This window comes from Barbus barbus, assembly GCF_936440315.1.
Source record: "Barbus barbus genome assembly, chromosome: 8".
NCBI classification, from domain to species: Eukaryota; Metazoa; Chordata; class Actinopteri; order Cypriniformes; family Cyprinidae; genus Barbus; species Barbus barbus.
In genome coordinates this window covers 16,680,391-16,695,508 of record NC_136736.1, presented here as the reverse complement: position 1 = coordinate 16,695,508, position 15,118 = coordinate 16,680,391, and the positions used below count along the sequence as shown (strand labels likewise).

General features: G+C 37.9%; 2 protein-coding genes across 12 annotated transcripts in view; one reads left to right on the top strand and one right to left on the bottom strand.

Annotated features, from left to right (window-relative positions):
* Positions 1 to 2,540: 2,540 nt before the first annotated feature.
* On the bottom strand, positions 2,541 to 13,626 carry LOC306874219 (heat shock factor 2-binding protein-like). Of its 9 annotated transcripts, none has more exons than XM_079424097.1 (9): positions 12,883 to 13,023; positions 12,366 to 12,513; positions 11,702 to 11,805; positions 11,031 to 11,180; positions 10,742 to 10,883; positions 10,531 to 10,648; positions 6,772 to 6,875; positions 6,115 to 6,376; positions 2,541 to 3,031 (listed from the first exon to the last, which is right to left on the bottom strand). In XM_079424097.1, exons 1-8 carry the CDS (start codon positions 12,931 to 12,933, stop codon positions 6,144 to 6,146), a joined length of 1,050 nt encoding a protein of 349 aa, XP_079280223.1. In that variant the 5' UTR covers positions 12,934 to 13,023; the 3' UTR covers positions 2,541 to 3,031; positions 6,115 to 6,143. The 9 variants fall into 9 exon arrangements, 6 of the variants coding, with proteins under 6 accessions (XP_079280223.1, XP_079280225.1, XP_079280221.1 ...); XR_013784603.1 differs by lacking the exon at positions 2,541 to 3,031 and adding an exon at positions 4,850 to 5,971 and having other exon boundaries at positions 6,025 to 6,376; positions 12,883 to 13,255; XR_013784605.1 differs by lacking the exon at positions 2,541 to 3,031 and adding an exon at positions 5,180 to 5,971 and having other exon boundaries at positions 6,025 to 6,376; positions 12,972 to 13,007.
* The window catches only part of LOC306874218 (ankyrin repeat domain-containing protein 10-like), a 19,693-nt gene continuing 17,961 nt past the window's right edge, over positions 13,387 to 15,118 (top strand). The window contains exon 1 of one of the 3 annotated variants that reach the window (XM_079424092.1): positions 13,387 to 13,753. In XM_079424092.1, coding sequence (XP_079280218.1) covers positions 13,556 to 13,753 — 198 coding nt within the window. In that variant the 5' untranslated portion in view covers positions 13,387 to 13,555. Of the gene's footprint in view, positions 13,754 to 14,397; positions 14,571 to 15,118 lie in introns of those variants that run through there. The other 2 variants (XM_079424091.1, XM_079424093.1) reach the window with 2 other exon arrangements.

Here is a 15,118-nt window from a genome sequence, read left to right as displayed (position 1 = left end):
ACAAATTAGAGCTTCGTCTAGAGGTGATTGTGCAGTGAATTTTAGAGCTACTGATTCTGGTCGTTCAGCTTTCTCTGTAAGGGCTGTTAATAACTGGAATAATTTACCAATTACTATAAGACAGTGTTCTACTTTAGCACAATTTAAGTTACATTTGAAAATATGGTTAAAGACGAGTCAGGTGTGTGACCATTGAGTATTTCTGTATTTTGAATGAAACTTTGGTGAGTTGTAAAATTTTTATAATCGTTTGTAGGCTGATGCTTTGTAGTATTTATAGAGGATATTTTGTAGAAATTTGGATTGTAGTTTCTATGTGGGGGATTATATTTTTTTATCTGTTAAATTGTGGAGAGATTTTACTGTAAATGGTATTATACTGATGTTTTTGTCACATAATTGTTTTTGTATTTTCTTGCCCAGGGACAGCAGATGAAATTTAACTAATTCTGGGGCAGTTTTCTGACTGTCTATTGTCCCTGTCAAATAATGAATTAAATAAAAAATAAAAATAATATTTCATACGTGTATAATGCACGCATTGGCTATACTGAAATAAAAGGTGTTTAAATGTCAAATAAAAGTGTGTCATTAACAACAGGTATACTGGGGAAAAAATTGAAAAACTAAAACTGGTAGGCTAACATCTAAATTAACCGGTTCTAAGTAAAAATTTGATCTAATATCGCTAAATCATCCAAAATGCATTAACCCTTTAACAGCCTGCTCGACCAAATGGTTGAGCACATTTTGAGTCACTATATTTTATTGAGAGGAGTACCTAACTTAACTCAAGCTGATTACCAAACAATCCACTAGATGTCACAAAGTCAATCAACAGCACTTGTCACAACACTTCTTCTAACATGGATGTCAGAAACAAAGAAATCACTCCTGCCATGTTAACTGTTCTTGGTGAAATTTTGCAAGGTAAGCATATTTTTTGACATATTACACTTTAAGAGCCCTAACTTTACAAAATTATGTAACTTGGTGCCATGAAAAACTTTAGTATGTTTTTAATAATTTTTCAAAAATGTGCTCAACCAAAAGGTTGATTTGTCACTTTATGGTAAACGTAGAAAAGCTAAGCTTATGTTTTCAGATCATCAATTTCTGCAGTCAGAATGGACTATTTGCGGAGAAAAATAAACTTCTGATAATTCATAGCTATGAATATGACACAGGTATTGTTATTTTTCATGAATATACTGAGATAATTTCTTAAGTATGTTTTTTTTTTGCCACTTTTGAATATTTTTTGAAGTAAATATAATGAATTCAAGTAAATATAATGAATTCATAGAATTAATGTGTGGAAATCATAATTATCAGAGGCAATTACTTCTTAAATGACAAATGCTGGTGTACTAACATTACTAAAATTGTAAGAGATTGTTATTTTTTTTTTATTTTTTACAATTACTAGATGGATGTCAACAGTTTCTATGGTACAAGAACGCGCACTCTTCAGGCCCTTGTACCAGAAAACACCAAGACTCTGATGCTGATCTCAGTGATGTTGATGACCCAATAGAGGATCCTGCTTATCACCCCGTCCGAGAAGAAGTAGCTGGTGACAGTTCTTTTGAGTCCCTGGATGAAGATGATGCTCCCTCAACAAGCACATCCTCTACAAAGCTTCCATGTAAGAAAAGAAGAAAAGGAAAACACACTCTAAAAACTCCTTGAAGGAGCCAGAGGATACCCATGGCTCAAGTTCCCCCTCAGGCCCACACAATGGCACAAGATGAATCTGGAAGCATGAAGACATTGAGAAATTCCAGGTCACAGAATCCAGATTTGAACCCCCTGTGGTTGTACAGTTACCCTTCCAATACTTCAAAATGCTCTTCACCAACCTGTACTCTGCCCAGATGCTGGGGGATCCAATCAAGACCAGCCCAGAAGAGATTGAAGATTTTCTTTCCATGCTACTCTTTATGGGTGTTTTCAAATTTTCATAGCTGGAGGATTACTGGCACCTTGAGTCACGCTTCAGTGTGATGATATCATGCCATTGCCAAGGAAGACATATTATATTCGTTATTTCAGTGACAATCAGCAGTGCAGTGAGAATCCAGATCGATTTTACAAAATCCGTCCTCTCTTTGAGATGCTTCGCAAGCAGTGTCTCCTGATACCATCCACTTAAGCACAGCGTGGATGAGGTCATGATAGGATATATAAAGGCACAAGAGCTGGCACCTTCCGCTTATAAATTGGCAATAAACCAGATAAGTGGGGCTTTAAAGACTTCTGCAGAGCCAGTTCATCTGGCATCATCCATTACCTGCTGCTGTATCAAGGGTCATCCACATCCTTCAATGTCGCCCTCATTGAGGAGCAGATGCTACCTTTAGGAGCTCAAGTGGTGATAACAATATGCAAATACAAGCTTTAATATAGCCTACATACCACCAAATTTATTTTATATGGGTTAAATCATGTTGAATAATCTATTTGAAGTAACAACTTCAGATTATCAGTTCTCTGAACCGTTCTGGCAAGGTTCTCTCAAAGTTACGAACAAAACGGTCCTCCGTCCATTTATCTTTAATAATGTTCTCAAAACTTCAGCACAAAAACGTTATTTAGGTTATAAATTACATCGTTCATGGAACTTCTTCTAAAGCGTCTTAGTTTTAGACATTTTTCTAACGTTTTTAAATGGTAGCTGTTTCAGAACATTCAAACGTAGCCTAATGTTCATGCTTCCTCCTTAATATTAACCAAATTGTTAAATACATAGCCTAAATATTCATAGCTAGAAAGAAAAAACGTTTTGGTTGTAAATTACCTTTTAGAGCGCCGAACTTAATCCATTTTTATAAAGTTCTCTTCATATGCTGAAAATGATCAGGAATCCTTCAAATTAAGCTAATAATCCTGTTTATGAGGTCAATAACCCAAATTATTTTCTTGTTCCTCTCATGCATGAGCAGTCAGTCGTCTCGCGCTGGGCTGTCATCTCTCCATCAACCCGCTCCACGTTTCCAGCAAATTCCCCTCAGAGTCAAATCCACGCCTCCTGCCAACATACCATAACAAAATTATTATTAGGCTACTTTATTAACGTCACTTTTGCGTCAGAGCTGCTGAAACGAAATGTCATGTTGCCCAGCAATTTAACACAGCACACGCAGGACCACAAGTTCCCAGACATTTAGCTACTCTCTGATGGGTGTTAACCCAATAACCTGGGATTAACGGTATAAAAGTAGTGCCCTTCCTAGGGGAGCGTTTCCAAAGATCTTCTTTAGTACATTATAGCACTAAAATGCTGTAGGCATCACGATACAGATGTAGGCGGCAGCAGAGCAGAGTAAATCTGATTCTCTCAGTGAAGTAGGGCAGATTAGGGAGAAGGCAAATTATACTGTCCAAGCATGCACTGAATCATTTAAACATTTATTCAGTTTTAGTGCATTCAGGTCATCTTTCTGTCTTATGAGCTTGGGTTTTGGGTGGACTGTTGCTTGTGAATGGATGTGGGGCAGAAAAACTTGGATGCAAAAAGAAACGTGCTGGGTGTCCCTCAGGCCAGTGAATCAGTCAGGTTGTGTTTCTGGACACCAGTTTAAGAATTCCCTCTTGGACACCCTCTTTCACCTCTCTCATTATCACTTGTTATCTGTTCCACATCCCTCTGCTCCTACATTCCTGCTTACGGTAAAAATAACAATACCAACAAAGACATCTGATTCTTGTTATATTAGGGTTTAATCACTAAGAAGCAAAACAAATGCAGATTAAAAAAGAAAGAAAGAAAAAAAAGTTGGTAAACTATGTTACTGTCTAGCCATGTGTGGTTTTACATTTATAATGCATTTATTAAATGCAAGTATATATATAGAAGCGTGTGCACAAGTCAGCACAGTAAATAGTGACTTCAAAACAATCATTCTTCATTTTAAGTATTTGGGCAGTGTTTAGTTTAAGAAAAGTTTAAATTGTTTGGTAGAAATGTTCTTTGTTTAATGGACTTTAATAAGTTCATATGTTTGTGTACACATTATTAACAGCATTCATTTTTGAATAAAAACGTTTTTTAAAAGGTTTGAACACTGAAAAACATTTAAACATTGAAATTCTTTAAACATTAAAATGACTTTAGACTCTTCTGTGAATAGACAATTAAATTGTTCCCATTTCTAATAGGTTTCATGTATTTTTTTACCTCATATGACAATGTATCATATATGTGAAGTGAAGTGACATATCAAGTATGGTGACCCATACTCGGAATTCGTGCTCTGCATTTAACCCATCCAACGTGCACACACACAGCAGTGAACACACACACACCGTGAACACACACCCGGAGCAGTGGGCAGCCATTTATGCTGCGGCGCCCGGGGAGCAGTTGGGGGTTCGGTGCCTTGCTCAAGGGCACCTCAGTCGTGGTATTGAGGGTGGAGAGAGCGCTGGACATCCACTCCCCCCACCTACAATCCCTGCCGGCCCGAGACTCAAACCCGCAACCTTTTGATTACGAGTCTGACTCTCTAACCATCTGATGTCTGTAATTAATAATCAATAGAGATTCATAAAAACCTGTCTAATTTGCTTTGTGCTTAATGAACCTGGAATAAAATATCTAAAGAAAGCGTTATGAATTTGGAAAATAAATGCAGAAAACATGCATCAATGAAAGGGGCTTTCTCATCAAGCTTTCACTGACAAAGGCGTTTATCTCTTTTATCTCACGATTTAGTCAGTCTCATCTATTCCACTAAAGCAGTCTATCGATAACTGTACAACCATATATTTTAAGGAAAAGACTGCTAATGGACTTCCACTTGACTTAAATTGACTTCAGACAATACCGAAAACAAGAGACGTTGGTGGTTATAGTCATCTGTTTATCCTTTAAACATATCCCTATTTCTTCAGCATTTCTTGAATGACTTGATTCCCTCTGCTTAAAAAAATCGAGACATCCTGTGCATGCATTCACAGAGAGAATGTAAAATTTGAACTGGCATGAGGACTAGGACTATGTACTCTCATTATAGCAATCAATTAAACTGATCTCTTCTTCTACAATCTCCCCCATCGAATGCTCCCCCATGTTTTAGTCTGATTAACTCTTGACATCAGCTTTCATCTCATCAAATGACCTCATTTCCTCTTCCCATTAACATCTTTTTCACAAAAACAGCCAGTCAGCCTTAATGATTTGTCCCAAAAAATTATATACAAAACAGGATTATGTAATTTATAAAAAGCAACACACACTGTAGGTTCATGACATATGAACATCTTACAAATTGGTGTCAAGCACTTTTACAGAACAGAACTTCTTGTGTGACAAATCATCAGAGTAAAAAAAAAACCGTCTAACACCTTTAATTTGTTTAACCTGAACAGATCTTTGCTCAATAATATAGATATACATATAAAGAAATTAACAGTGTAAAATAAAATGGAGAAAGACCACAATCAAAGCAATCAATGAAAACGAAAACAATCAAACATTTTTAAGAACATTCTATTTGTCACAGTTTAAAAAGAAAACATCAATTAAAAGATCATTTAACTGCATTTAACTTTAGATACACTAGACACCATCATGTCTAATATTATTGCTACTGACTCCCAAAGGGCCACACTTTAGTTGTTTTTGTAACATTTGATCCATGCATGCTGATTGCTGTGTTGTGTCCAAACAATGATCCTAAGTAAGGCTTCTTGTAAAGGGATGATTTATCATTCCAATGTTTAAGTTTAGAACTCCACGTAGGCTGGACTACAGAGACAGTGGATGTTGTGGGTGTGCTAGAAAGGGCAGCACACATCGATTTGATGCTAATTTCATTCAGAGCATTAAAGTGATATAAAGGGCACACTGAGTATGAAAGCATGCGTTACGGCTTTTCTGGCATTTTATACAAGACATGCACATCTATCAATAGAGGTGTTCAGCATCTACATCACAAATAAAGCTTAGAATGTTCTGTAGAAGGCACTTCTTAACACTTCCAGGGCCTAACACAGTACAAGATGACTAAACTAACAAACTGTGGAATGAAAACTAATTCTTCGAAATCTCTAGGTTTGAACATGGCCAAGTCTCAGAATTAGTATGCAGTTTGCTGGACCTAGACCTACTTTTTTAAGTGAGTATGAAGGCCTGGGCTTCACTGCTCCTTCTCTGAGTCTTTAGTCTGGGAGTTGGTAAAGCTAGCCAAATCTTCCAGTGTCTCCTGAGCTGTTTGCTTGAGAGCGGGGTGGCGGCTTGAAGCTAGATGGTGGATACGACTGAGTGGGAAAGAGCTCAGAAAATCAGTTGTCATGTGTGACATGACCTCTCTCTCCAGCAGTAAGGATTGAAGGAGCCTCAATGACTGCAGACACACTTCTGGGTCAGGGTCTGTGGGAGAGAGAGTGAGTGTTTCTATGCATGTCAGGGGGTTAGAGAGCCCAATATAATACACTGTTAACAGCGCTGAGAAGGCATTTAACTGAGATCAAATGAACTCTAAAGGTCCTTGCACACTGAGTCCGAAATTGTTGTGTGTTTTTTGTTTTTTTCATATTCGTCATCCTTTCCTATCAAAATGCTTGCTACGGATGCCAAAACACAGAAAATCGAACCTGGTCTCATTATTGTTTATGATGGACGAAAGTGTCAGAAGCAGTGTGTAAACACGATTGACACAACATAAGGTCGTATTTATTTTTTAATGTGCAAAAATTTCGGACAAGAATTTCGGACTCAGTGTGCAAAGATCTTCAATCTTCACACACAAACTTACACATACGCACCTTCCAGAAGGGTGCACAGAAGAGGTAGAAGTCCAAGGCTCTCACTTATGAGCTTCAGTCCATTCACACTGATGGTGATGTTATATAGAGCCATTAACATCAATCTGCACACAAAAATAAACAGTCACATACTGTACTTATTGCATATTAAAAATCATGTTACTGTCCACAATAAAGAAAAAAACCTTTTCAAAAATCTAGTTCAAAACATATTTATTCACGACTCTAAAATTGTCATGTGGTGTAACCATTAAATAAAAGGTAGTAAGGTATTCATTACACCCTAAAGACATGTGAGTTCACATCTTGCCCATATAAAATGTAATATATTGCCCTATAAAGCAAGAGCAGTATTGCCATGTTACATATAAAGCAATCTATAATTTCCATATGTACACTCTCATGTTTAATGGTTTATTATTACATATATACAATACCCATAGTAATATATATATATATATATATATATATATATATATATATATATATATATACACATACCGGTATTTATATACAGTGCACAGCAGAAATGAGTATACCCCCTCTGAATAAATATAAAAGATGTATTTTCTTAATGATCACTAATATAATTCATGGAAAGATGTCAAAATTGAAATGTATTAAACATATACTTAATAAAAACAACAAAATATATGCCAATATTTTCTGTAAGATAAGTAAATTAGCCAATTTTGTTTAAATGAAGCATTGCAGAAATGAGAATACCCAAGATTTAATTCAGCAAATGTATAATATTCTAGTACTTAGTTTGTCCGAACTTTAAGTATACTGCTCTGACCCTTCTTGGCACTGAGTGTACAAGTTCATGACACATTTTCACATCTGTCCGGTTTAACCCCTGGAGGACGACCTCCTTAAATGCTCTGGTCTTTAATGGGGAGTAACACCAGAACATTTTGGATGCATTTGGATCCTAAATGATTGGCTTGGTCTCTTGAGACCAGAGTATGGATTCCCAGAAATCTCTATTTTGTAAATATGGGTCTTGGAAGAGGTTAAATGAGTTTATTTTGCTTTGGCTACAGTAGGTAATTCTAGTGGTGACAACAAACATGCATGTCACTTCTGCAGGCTGCGTCATACTCTGTGAGATAAAGTGTAACTTGTTTCATAGCTTTTGCCGGCTCTGGGACACTTGCATGTTATTTCTCCTGCCCTATTTTTAGCAAAACTTCACTCATCACTAAATGAAAACTTAAAGTGAAGGCCTGATTATTTCAGGAGCCTTGTCACAAGTCCATTGTTTTTGAATGTCGGTGCTACTTCTGTTATATTTTCACACTTAAAACAATAATTTGGTATTCCTCTTGTACCATCTTTTATGCTAAGAAATAAGTCACCTGGCAGTTCTCTTCCAAGTGGTTCCACTGCTGCCAGCATTAAGTCTGAGTATGACTCAGTGGACTATATAACACTTTTAATTGTCAGGAAATTACTTTTTAAAATTTTGGTTCAATATACTTACTTGTTGATCAAAAATAGCCTTAAACCTATACACTTTTTTTTTTGTAACTTTCAGAAGGGTGTACTCATTTTTGCAACACAACATTTTATCACTTTGATAAGAAAATCTTATTTTGCTGAATAATTTTGACATTCTTCTTTGGTAATTGATCAAGCAGGCTTGTTGGAACATTATATCCAGGCTTGTTGGAACATTATATCTCCAAAGAACCCTAACATGTCATCGAAGTAAAGAGTAATTGCTGAATTTGTTAAGTTTAAGGGGAGGTGTAATCATTTATGCTGTGCACTGTATATGATGGCTTTTTTCAACAACATATTTACAGTATCTCACAGAAGTGAGTACACCCCTCACATTTTTGTAAATATTTTATTATATCTTTTCATGTGACAACACTGAAGAAATGACACTTTGCTACAATGTAAAGTAGTGAGTGTACATCTTGTATAACAGTGTAAATTTGCTGTCCCCTCATAATAACTCAACACACAGACATTAATGTCTAAACCACTGGCCACAAAAGTGAGTACACCCCTAAGTGAAAATGTCCAAATTGGGCCCAAAGTGTCAATATTTTGTGTGGCCACCATTATTTTCCAGCACTGCCTTAACCCTCTTGGGCATGGAGTTCACCAGAGCTTCACAGGTTGCCACTGGAGTCCTCTTCCACTCCTCCATGACGAAGCTGGTGGATGTTAGAGACCTTGCGCTCCTCCACCTTCAATTTGAGGATGCCCCACAGATGCTCAATAGGGTTTAGGTCTGGAGACATGCTTGGCCAGTCCATCACCTTTACCTTCAGCTTCTTTAGCAAGGCAGTGGTCGTCTTGGAGGTGTGTTTGGGGTCGTTACCATGTTGGAATACTGCCCTGCGGCCCAGTCTCTGCTTCAGTATGTCACAGTACATGTTGGCATTCATGGTTCCCTCAAAGAACTGTAGCTCCCCAGTGCCGGCAGCACTCATGCAGCCCCAGACCATGACACTCCCACCACCATGCTTGACTGTAGGCAAGAAACACTTGTCTCTGTACTCCTCACCTGGTTGTCGCCACACACACTTGACACCATCTGAACCAAATAAGTTTATCTTGGTCTCATCAGACCACAGGACATGGTTCCAGTAATCCATGTCCTTAGTCTGCTTGTCTTCAGCAAACTGTTTGCGGGCTTTCTTGTGCATCATCTTTTGAAGAGTTTTCCTTCTGGGACGACAGCCATGCAGACCAATTTGATGCAGTGTGCGGCATTTGGTCTGAGCACTGACAGGCTGACCCCCCACCCCTTCAACGTCTGCAGCAATGCTGGCAGCACTCATACGTCTATTTCCCAAACACAACCTCTGGATATGAAGCTGAGCACGTGCACTCAACTTCTTTGGTCGACCATGGCGAGGCCTGTTCTGAGTGGAACCTGTCCTGTTGAACCGCGGTATGGTCTTGGCCACCGTGCTGCAGCTCAGTTTCAGGGTCTTGGCAATCTTCTTATATCCTACGCCATCTTTATGTAGAGCAACAATTCTTTTTTTCAGATCCTCAGAGTTCTTTGCCATGAGGTGCCATGTTGAACTTCCAGTGACCAGTATGAGAGAGTGAGAGCGATAACACCAAATTTAACACACCTGCTCCCCATTCACACCTGAGACCTTGTAACACTAACGAGTCACATGACACCGGGGAGAGAAAATGGCTAATTGGGCCCAATTTGGACATTTTCACTTAGGGGTGTACTCACTTTTGTGGCCAGTGGTTTAGACATTAATGTCTGTGTGTTGAGTTATTATGAGGGGACAGCAAATTTACACTGTTATACAAGCTGTACACTCACTACTTTACATTGTAGCAAAGTGTAATTTCTTCAGTGTTGTCACATGAAAACATATAATAAAATATTTACAAAAATGTGAGGGGTGTACTCACTTCTGTGAGATACTGTATATGTTTTGTAATACATTTTTTACATTTTACATACTTTTAGATTTACTTATATCAACATTTACTTATATTTACTTATATCAACAGCATGGATATACATCTATAAGACATTTATATCCAAAAATGTATTACACATATTTGTATGTGCTAGATATATATGTTAATATATGACATTATTTTAGTTTCTAATAGTTTTTTTTTTACTTCATATGATAATATGCACATGTGTGATCATTATTTTCAAAAATGTTTACATATATATGTTAAACATTTTGTGTGTGTGTGTGTATGCAAATACATAAATAGTCATATTTGGATGTGTATTTTAAAGTTGTGACATACACTTTGAGTTTTGGAAACACTCCTGGTTTCATTAGATACAGCAGCTGCAACAAAGTATCCAACAGGATGTGGGCAGAAGAGGATAAGAAGTCCCTTCCACAAGACACAGCAGCTATATCTAAAACCAATGAACAGATGAAATGATGATTAAGTTAAATAAGTTATGACCGTTACATTGAACTAATAGTAAAAACTAACTCAGTGCTCTTACTGGTAACAACGCCAGCCAGAGCTAGAACTAAATTATGCTCTTTTGAGTTGTAACTCTGTTGTGGCTTTGCCTCGTCATTCAGAAACTTCATGAAAGTCTCCAAGGTTTGACCTGCAATGCTCAGGAAGGGCTCCAGTTTACCCTGTGGATGCACAAGTGTATGAAGTTTTCTTACATGCTTGAGGTAAAGCAAATTCATGTCGTCCCACTTACAAAACAACCCGGCTCACTTAATCTAACTGGAAGTCAGCCCTTAACAGTGTCCGCTCCCAAAATGGTGCAAACTCACAGCAGCCAGTATGTCTCTGATTGCTTCCTCCCTTTGGGATGCACTCCAGAGCAGGGTGCAAGATGCAGTGCCCAGCTCAGTACAAAATGCTTTCTGCTGCTGCAGCTCCTCTCTGCACTCCCATAACTGCTGCCTTAAAACCAACTTTTCCTACAAATGTATGTGAGGAGATACATAACGTACATATACACATGAATATAGACAGAATGATAGACAGCCATAACGTGCCTATCTGGGGAAGAGATTTCTCCCTCTCTCTCATACCAACACACAAGTGGTTCTCAACCTTTCTGACCCCAAGACACCACATTGTCAAGAATAATATTCAAAGGTCCCCCAGGATAATGAATAAATAAATTACATTTTCATCTTTGGGTAACACTTTTTATTATCAATTAATTTAAATTACTTTATTTAGCTTTTTATAATTTTTTTTACTCACAAATAGTAAAAGAAAAAAGAAAAAAAGAGCATGACAACTAGAAAAATTTAGAATCAATTTAGAATTTTTGTGGTGAGGCCTCCTAGTAGGTCCCAGCCCTCTGGTTGAGAACCACCTCACTAATACATGGACATACAGTATATTAATGCAAAACTATTTGTGCAAATGCTTTCCTATATTTTCAGTGTGGGTCCTTCAGTTTCTTATTCTCTCCTCTCTATTTTAGTACCTGTCTCTCTCTCTGACACTCGCTCAGAGCAACGTCTAGTCTGGAGCGTATGTGCAGACAATCCTCTCTCTGTTGCTGCTGCTCACGGTCACGGCGCTCTTTAACTATATAACAATAAATAAACTTTTATTAAAACAACTGTCAGAATTAACATTTAGTATTGTTATAAATGCTGTAAAACAAGGTTGTGCACCATTCAGAGTTAAACTGCATTTTCTGAATTAGCACTAAATTTGAATTAATCTAGGAAACGGGATGTTTAATTTAAAAAACTGAATTTAAAGCAGAATTGAATGAAATTCAAAGAAATTCACATAGGTGTAATTTGCACTAGATAAAGTTTGGAAGAGATAAAGATAAAGAGTGGAAGAACGCTTTATTTTTTAGGATACATTACCTGGGTTGGTTTCTTTAGAACTGCAATTCAATAAATTTATCTTCTTGTTATTAAAATTCAACTTCTTGTGAGGTGTGGCCAATTTAATTCACATTTCAGCTTAAGAATTAAAGTTTCAATTCTGAATTTTGCTCAACCCTGTTGTTGGAACAACAATCTCCATTGCATAGGGTAATTTACTATATATGTGTCTAGCATGTGCATATTAGTCCATAATATTCATGTGTAGCATAACTGACCACTGCTACTGAAAGAGTGTTTGCTTACATGCGTCCTGAGAGCGTCCTTTATGGATAGTATCAATAAAGTCACTATTGATTACTTTTGGCATAAGCTCTCGTAGTGTCCTGACTTCTGCCTCCAGTTTCTCCAAGTCTCGCTTTCTGACTCGAACAAAGCAGTCTGATCCTACATCCTTTAAACACACAGGACCGTTTTTGTTTACTGTTAGAGGTAAACATTGGTTACAGTGTCGGTATGACTATAAAGCAGAGTACCAAACTTCTTCTGAAATGAATCGTGTATTATTGAACAGTGACATCTTGTGGTAATTTCTGGCGCTTGCGATCGTTTTGAATCATACTTTAAAACTGAATTGAAAGCTATTAAAACGCTTTTGTGACGACAACATCTATTTGGAAAGTCTCTTTATGTTTACAGAAGTAAATAAATATCAAACAAATCATTAATTAGCTTATTAGCTAGCTAAACACTTGCACAAACTCTTTCATCAACTTCAGCTTCTCAACAACAAACTTGAAACCCGCGAAATTAGTAAAGTTACCTCTCCTGCAGATGACACAGGCGAAACTTTTGCTGTATTAGTTGCTTTCATTTCGAAAAGTGCAAATTTGATAACGTTATACGGACGGCCTCTGACCTATTATAATGTTTATAAACGACGTCTTTAGCGCCCTCCACTGTTAGCGCATAACAAGTCATCTACTTGTCACCCATCCCCCAAATCAACACTGAAAACAATCATGTTCTTTTTAAAAAGGAAAGATAAAAGATAAAGACTGACTCTAAAAACATCTGTTCATATGCAGAATTCGCTCTGAAATTAATTCTACAAGAATTCTACTGGGTGAAAGCATAGATAGATAGATAGATAGATAGATAGATAGATAGATAGATAGATAGATAGATAGATAGATTCATTATGTGATTTAAAACATGGGCTGGCCTGATAGTTCTGATCCCGTCTGGTGAAATCCATGGCGGGTTTTCCGTAAGTCATCATAGCGTTGCCTGGGCTAAACCTGCTCCACTTCCTCAGATGGAGTCCAGTCCGGGATTTCCACTTCGAGAGACTGAGCCGCTCTATCAGTGTTCAGTCTCACTCACTCTTTGTGCTTGTGGTTGGTGTTATCTGAGCACGCACCGCCTTGCTCACCCTGGGGCGTTCATAAGCCAAATAATTGGTGTTTTCCGCGACGCAGCAGAACTGTTGGACCATGTCTGTAGGACTGGAGCCCGGTTTCTCCAACGACGAGGTGCTGAGCCTACGTTACCCGCTTCATCGCGCGTGCAGGGATGGAGACGTCGGCGCGCTGTGCTCTCTGCTCCAGCTCTCCTCTAATCAGGCGGACCTGGCCGCCGAGGACTCGTTTTACGGCTGGACCCCTATTCACTGGGCAGCACACTTCGGGAAGGTAATAGAAGTACATTGTTTGCATAGATGTATGTTTTATTCCTCAGTTCTTTCTCTTCCGGAGGCGTGTATGTGCCCTGGTTTAGGGAATAACGAGCGCGTAACACCATTAGTTAGGCGTGCTGTCATCAAGAACTGAACTTACAGCGTGTGCACATACAAAGAAAACTCAAATATCCCATCAATATGAAATGGGCTGCCATATCGCCCAGACGATAAGGCCATCGGCAGAAAACAGGTCATGTCGTTCGCAGGAGCTGCGTGCAAACTCGCATGCTGGGTAAGAGCAGAGATTAATCACTTAATACATGTTTGCACTGAAAGCCTTATGATTTCTGTCTGAGGTGAGGCGGACTTCAGCGTCAGTCTACCTTTATTGTTTAACGTGTATGTAGTAACGGATAAACCTTGGAAGTTAAGTTGGATAAAAGAAATTAAGCCGAGTATGGACGTTACTGATTGCTGCTGTGTTTCTGGATCATATTACTTGGGAAATGAAGTCGCATGGACCGCAGCCAGCGAAGCTGCAACATCAGGCGCCAGCACGCACCGATTCATTCATTGGCTGAGCGAAGACCAATAAAACACCTCCCGCCAAAACAGCGAATTTAAATTCAAAACCTTCCTCTTGTTAAAACTTTTGGTGTTGCATTGCTGTCTGTTGTCAGAGTAGCACCATATTTAAGTTTTGACAGGAGTTTTGGGCGACTGAAGTACATCGTGTTCAATGGATTGTTTAAAACACGGATTGAACAGCTGATAAAACGTCTTTCCGGGAAAAAGGCAAATAAAAACTCTATAAAACGGTTTTGAAACCTGTAAGTTAATTGTGAAAGTTACATGAGCTAAGACTTTTATACAAATGCTTGATATTGTGCCTAACGTTTCATTAGATAGTTTAGAAATGAATGTAAACCTCAATGAGTTTATCAGCACAACACACTGTTGACAGCCTGTCATGCTGCTTGTTAAATTATACACATTTGATGGTCATGTTTGTGTAATTTTATTTAACACAAGATTATTGACAGTTTTGTTGAAGTTAGAAAGTTTGTACTTTTGTGCCCAATCAATGATGAAAATTGAATTTTTGTGTCTTGTGTTAACAGTTACTATTGATTTTATTTCAAACATTACCTCATTATGTCTCAATTCCAGCATTCACTATGGAAAATGGAAAAGCTTCAGTGGCTTGCAACTATTTTTAGCATTATTCCTAATGGATGTTTCCAGAGAAACTGTCTGAGCAAAGAGCTGGTCCTGTGTTTTCCACACTTGAACACATCTGTCATTGGTTCAAATTACTCAGCTTTAGCACATTTCTATGTTTTATTTGTATGTTTCATTGTCTTGACCATTCTACATT

Bases quoted from the DNA above. Each gene is read 5' to 3' on its own strand.
- LOC306874219 (XM_079424094.1), bottom strand. From the start codon at position 13,040: ATGACTTGTTATGCGCTAACAGTGGAGGGCGCTAAAGACGTCGTTTAT. The intron at 11,181-11,701 runs GTACTAAAATAG...ATACATTTGTAG, and splicing joins AGTGTCAGAGAGAGAGACAG to GAAAAGTTGGTTTTAAGGCA. The intron at 10,649-10,741 runs GTAAGAGCACTG...CATTGGTTTTAG, and splicing joins TCTGGCTGGCGTTGTTACCA to ATATAGCTGCTGTGTCTTGT.